At 47.2% G+C, this 4,984-nt stretch overlaps 1 protein-coding gene across 1 annotated transcript; it reads left to right on the top strand.

Annotated features, from left to right (window-relative positions):
• Positions 1–1,402: 1,402 nt before the first annotated feature.
• On the top strand, positions 1,403–2,358 carry Pmar_PMAR000466 (hypothetical protein; the record flags this gene model as incomplete). Its single annotated transcript, XM_002777955.1, has 5 exons — positions 1,403–1,495; positions 1,642–1,761; positions 1,809–1,873; positions 1,918–2,222; positions 2,294–2,358. The coding sequence occupies 5 exons, from the start codon at positions 1,403–1,405 to the stop codon at positions 2,356–2,358; spliced, it is 648 nt and encodes a 215-aa protein (XP_002778001.1).
• Positions 2,359–4,984: the final 2,626 nt, after the last annotated feature.

Here is a 4,984-nt window from a genome sequence, read left to right as displayed (position 1 = left end):
ACTGCTACTCGAACTCGGTCCTTGATAATGACCATTCGATATCACTGTTTTACTTCGGTCGTAACACTTTGGTCGTTCGGTCCCTCTATCGTTCGGTTTAGAGTCGCTGCAGGCGGGATAATGTCACTCACATTGGACTGTCAGTTGAGTATTTGTCTCCAGCTCGGTGAAGTTGAGGTCCTCAATGAGAACTCCTCATGCGAATGCGTCCTCATTTTCACGATGATGAACCATACTCAGAGGCAGCTTCCACTCAAATTGGACTTGTACTTGCCACCTCGCATGGCGTCGCGAGTAGGCGGCCGAGTGTCTGCAGCTCTAACAGCTGAGCTCATGTTGAGTGCTTATTCATTTTTGTGGAGCCGTCGCGTATGGTGTCCATACTATAATTGTAGTCCTGATATTATTTCAGCGGATTACACTGGAAAATAAGTTCTGTGATGTGTAAGGCAGTGGAACGGATACCTCTGTGGTGAAGAAAGGTTGCTCGAGCACGTTCAGTCCATTACTACAAGTGTAGAGCAAGCCAAGTGCTGCAGTGACAATCTCTAACTGTGTCACGTCCAAAACCATTAGGCGGCGTAATACGATAGGGTCGTATTGAGAAACGGCTAGATCGCTCCGGGTCGGGGGACTGAGCCCATTAGGACACATGGAAGATGTGCCTACAGACAAGTCTGTGGTTGACCATCTGTCTTGTCTCGTATTGGTTGCGCAAGCTTTTGGTGCTCTCTTTTCGGAAAGCTTGTGTTTCGAGCCGAGATTAACTGCAGCGAAAAAAAAGGCACCACGGGCAGCTGAGGTCGATAAATCTCGCAGTGATCAGTTTCGAGCGGAATGGCGATGAATGAGAATGACTTGTACGGTACCAGACATCTCCAAACGGAAAACGGTTGTGCCAGGAGAATTCTTACAGAAAGCCAAGTTGGAAGCTGAATGTCAAGGCTGTATGTGTCTAGCATGCAGACTCTGCGTGTTAGACAATGCGACTTCGGTGTTTGGTGCTGGGCAGCTTGATGTTATCCCAAGGCTACGCTGCTCAGTCTCAACTAATACTCCCAGTGGGCGTAGGTAACATGGAACCTAAGGATGATTGAACTCTCAGAGCCGCGATGGGAGCTGATATAGCAATAAGCTTGAAGCGACGCGCCTGCAGAGGATTACTAAGTATCCGTCTCCGAGACGGCGTCTCGTCTCGAGTGCTTTGGATGCGCTGCTTCTGCTAGTTCTAGCGGTAAAAATCCTTTCTCATAGTGGTATAGAAAACTATCAGTGAAAAAGATAGAAGCGGGGTCGATTGAGACTGAGTGTGTGGTTCTGGTGAATTCGACAATGAGTGAATGTTGAGAATTCGGAGGATCAACATAGGGACCTGCTGCTGTATTTCATTGAACAGTTCTCCATGTTACCCTATCTCACACTTGTGTTGCTGCTGGGCACAGTGGATGTCCGTTCGAGTAGAGTGGACAAGCTCGGTCGTGTTGTCGATGTGAAGGTAAGCTGCTCAGCCCTGACGATAGATTACGGCCTCATGAGTGCATAGTCGTTGGATGTCGCCACTGTCTCGATTTTTGTGAGAACACGCTGACTCTCACTGTGAGAGTCTCACAGCTTATGCGAAGACTACTACTTCCAATTTAGACTCATGGTAAGGACAACTCACGGCGAGATCAGCCGCAACCGACGGAGCCCGCTCGTGTTATTCACCTCGCTAATGCTATTAATCGAGATGGTCTGACTGATGATGAAGGAATCCAGCAAGTGCTGAGCTGCTCCCTATCATTTACCCGTCTCACAAAATTCTTCAGTGTGATATATATCTCAATGATGGTCGAGAAGCAAAATTTGTGAGCCGCCAACTGACGTGTCCGAGGTGAGCGACTAATTCTTGGGAAGGGGGATATATTATCTATCCAGGTACGGAATTATGTACGATGTTGTTCTCCGTGACCAGCTCAACAAGCGCCAATTTGAGTCTTCTTCCAATGCAGAAAAACCGGGCGAAAAGGACGACCAGACAGACGGAGTCCCCACCCTGCAGTCGCTGAATTTGGAAAGGATCATCGGTCTGGCCCCATGGGAAGCGCAAATGCTCCGAGCTAAGGCGAAGCTTGATAAGAGTAAACTGCCTCTTCCTTACCCGTCTGACATGGACGTTGATGCGGAACTCGAGAAGGACACTTACGACTGCGAAGCTTTCCAGTCCTGGCGACTGAAAAGCCGTACTACCCGCGGGAAACAAGTGGGAATATGCCGCAACCCATTCAGCTCTTCCCATTATGCATGGTTGTAGGTGACATGGAGCGTATGGATAAGGTTGGAGGCTCCTGTGCTCGAGGAAGGATTCAGAATGAGTAGAATATCCACTACCATTTCTGAGGATATTCCGTAAGAGAGTCCATTCGTAAGAGAATCCGATGGTCTCTCTCTGTTCAGAGGCTTGGACCTGCATTTCAGCATGTCTCGGCTCGGAGAATTGGAGGATAACGCAGAACGCTTCCTTCCGAACATGACGCAGTATCCGAATGACCTGGATCGTAGTCATCTTTGCTCCAGACAATTGAATCGCTACCTTTTCTACATCCTTGGGAAGAATAATGACGGTGGCTCTACTTCCCTTCTGAACGAGAAAATATGGAAGCCAATCCTTTGGCGGATAGTCATGTGGCTTTTCGCTGGCAAGACTGATCCCAAGATTAAGGATTATTTTGAACCAACTGAATGCCTATATTACAGAGTAACCAGCCCAAAAAGCTCATATCCTCCTTATCCACTTCTCGGCGCATGCCCGAGGGGTGCTGAGTGGATTTTATATTAGTCATCTGTTTTTAATGTGAGCTGTGAATCATCAAGCGGCTTGATTCAAGTCGGCACCGTCCCATGTACTGACTCTATAGATGGCACGATGCCGAGTATAGTGTACAGTATGGAGATGTTCAGTGTCATTCATATACTAAACGAGAGATAGTGTCGTGTTATCGAGCTCGGGATCTAGATATGAAGGTGCCTTGAAGACTCTAGAAAGCACAATCTTCGTCCTAACGTCGCCGCTGCCAGTCGGGTCGTCTTCAGAAAAATGGTGTTTCGGGACAATTGAGAGGTTTCCGAACTCCAGGCATACTTCAGAGTAGATACAGATGGCTTCACATTGTGAAGCCGCCTGTGGAGTTCACAAGCTTTCGCGGGCTACACGACGTCTGTTGCTGGACGCGACACTTGTCCCAGCGTATAGGCTGGTGAACCTGTAGTGGCTAATTTGCGTGTCCCGACAGCGACTCGATAACGTCACTTCTCCCGTTGGTGGGTCGGAAGTTGTGTTACGCTCCAGACTGGAGCCTCCAGTGTTCGGGTTCTTACAGTGGTGATGGATTGGAAGCCGACGGCGTAATAAGCCGGGCTTATGACGGGCTGAATGGAAGCGAAAACGGAACCAGCTAGATGAACGCTGTGTGGTGGCCAGCCCTGATACCGAGCGGGTGGTTGGAAGGCCACAGACTATCTAGTACAGTCCTCAGGACTGAGTCCTCACCCCTGCGGCCGTAACATGATCAACATCCACAGTGTGGATTCCACACAGTAAATGGCGTTGAGTTAGTGCATGCGTGCAAACACATGCCCCCTGAGTAGGAATCCTGAACAGCGGAGGGACCCCCATGGCGCAAGCTGAGTATCTGGAACCTGCTACTATTGAATGAAACGGTATCGGTGTATGAGAGGTTAGCTTTAGCTCGAAGCTAGACTAATAGGAGAACTCGATAATGGGATTCCCATTACTCATACTTTATATTCGAATGAACGGTATCGTTTTACTACTCACGAGACTAATATTCGTGATCGTTCCTTCGTTGCTGATATATTTATACAACTCGACGAATGGATCAATGAATTGCCATTTGAAGCTGTTCCTCATATTCATAGGGGATGGCTTCGTATCCATAATGTTGCTGAGTCGGAGAAATTCAAGCCGATTGAATCTTTGAATAGTTTGTATGTATCATAAGTGAGTTGTCTCGAGATAGCACCTATGATAGGTGACCTATCATAATCCTTTGTATTTGCCCAATTTTTATCCTGTGGAACGACGAAAGAACCATCGAGTTGTTGTCTCTCTCGCCCAAAAAAATGCTGCCATTGAATTCGTGATGAAGTGGTGGCCTTTACCTAACCCTTAATATCGCATATTGATGATGGTGACAACGAACTTCGTTGTCATCATCATCAGTACACGATTCGATCTTCGTTGAACGAATATTATGTTTATTTAGATAATGACCTCGCTTCCCAAGTACTCTGTTTTAATCATATGCTGCCGTCTATAAGCCTTAGAGTCTAATGGATGGTAAGATAGTTGTGCAGAGCGCACATGTATGGAATCACAGCTTCAGCTCGAAGCTAGTTGATGATCTTCTGAGTCTGATTGTAGATAGAGTATTTAGATTCCAGTAACCATTGCCTAAAGTCCCCTAATGGTTAACAATTGGCCAGGGACCTCAACAGTGTTCGGAGGGTCACTCTAACTAATTTTGATCGCCATATAGTAATGAAGGATCCCTATAATGGGGACATCGCAATAGAGCCACAACCTTGATCAAATATTCTTAGTAAGGACGATTATGAACTAAACTGGTGATGCTTCAGCAACAACAGCACACTGTTACAATAGTAGTCGTGATACATTGTTATTTATACGACTGTTCTCCACATATCTTAGCAGTTCGTGTCCGCCACTTCAGTGGTCATGCTGCGTGGCACGAAGTTCGTTGCCTACGTGAATGCGCACGCGTTCCTTATTGCGCCCAGGGATTGCATTCTAGGAAACTTCTCGTGACCATGTTTGTTGCTTCCCAAGCCATTCATCCTCATACCATACCGTGTTAAGGCTCAGTAATCTGGAGAGGTTTCCACGCTTACGGATTTCGAGCTCGTGAGTTGCATCTGCGTAGTCTTCTCCCCTTCATCATATGCCAGATAGTCCCAAAACAGC

This window comes from Perkinsus marinus (assembly GCF_000006405.1).
Source record: "Perkinsus marinus ATCC 50983 genomic scaffold scf_1104296950474, whole genome shotgun sequence".
Taxonomy (NCBI): domain Eukaryota; phylum Perkinsozoa; order Perkinsida; family Perkinsidae; genus Perkinsus; species Perkinsus marinus.
This window is presented reverse-complemented; position numbering and strand designations above follow the sequence as displayed.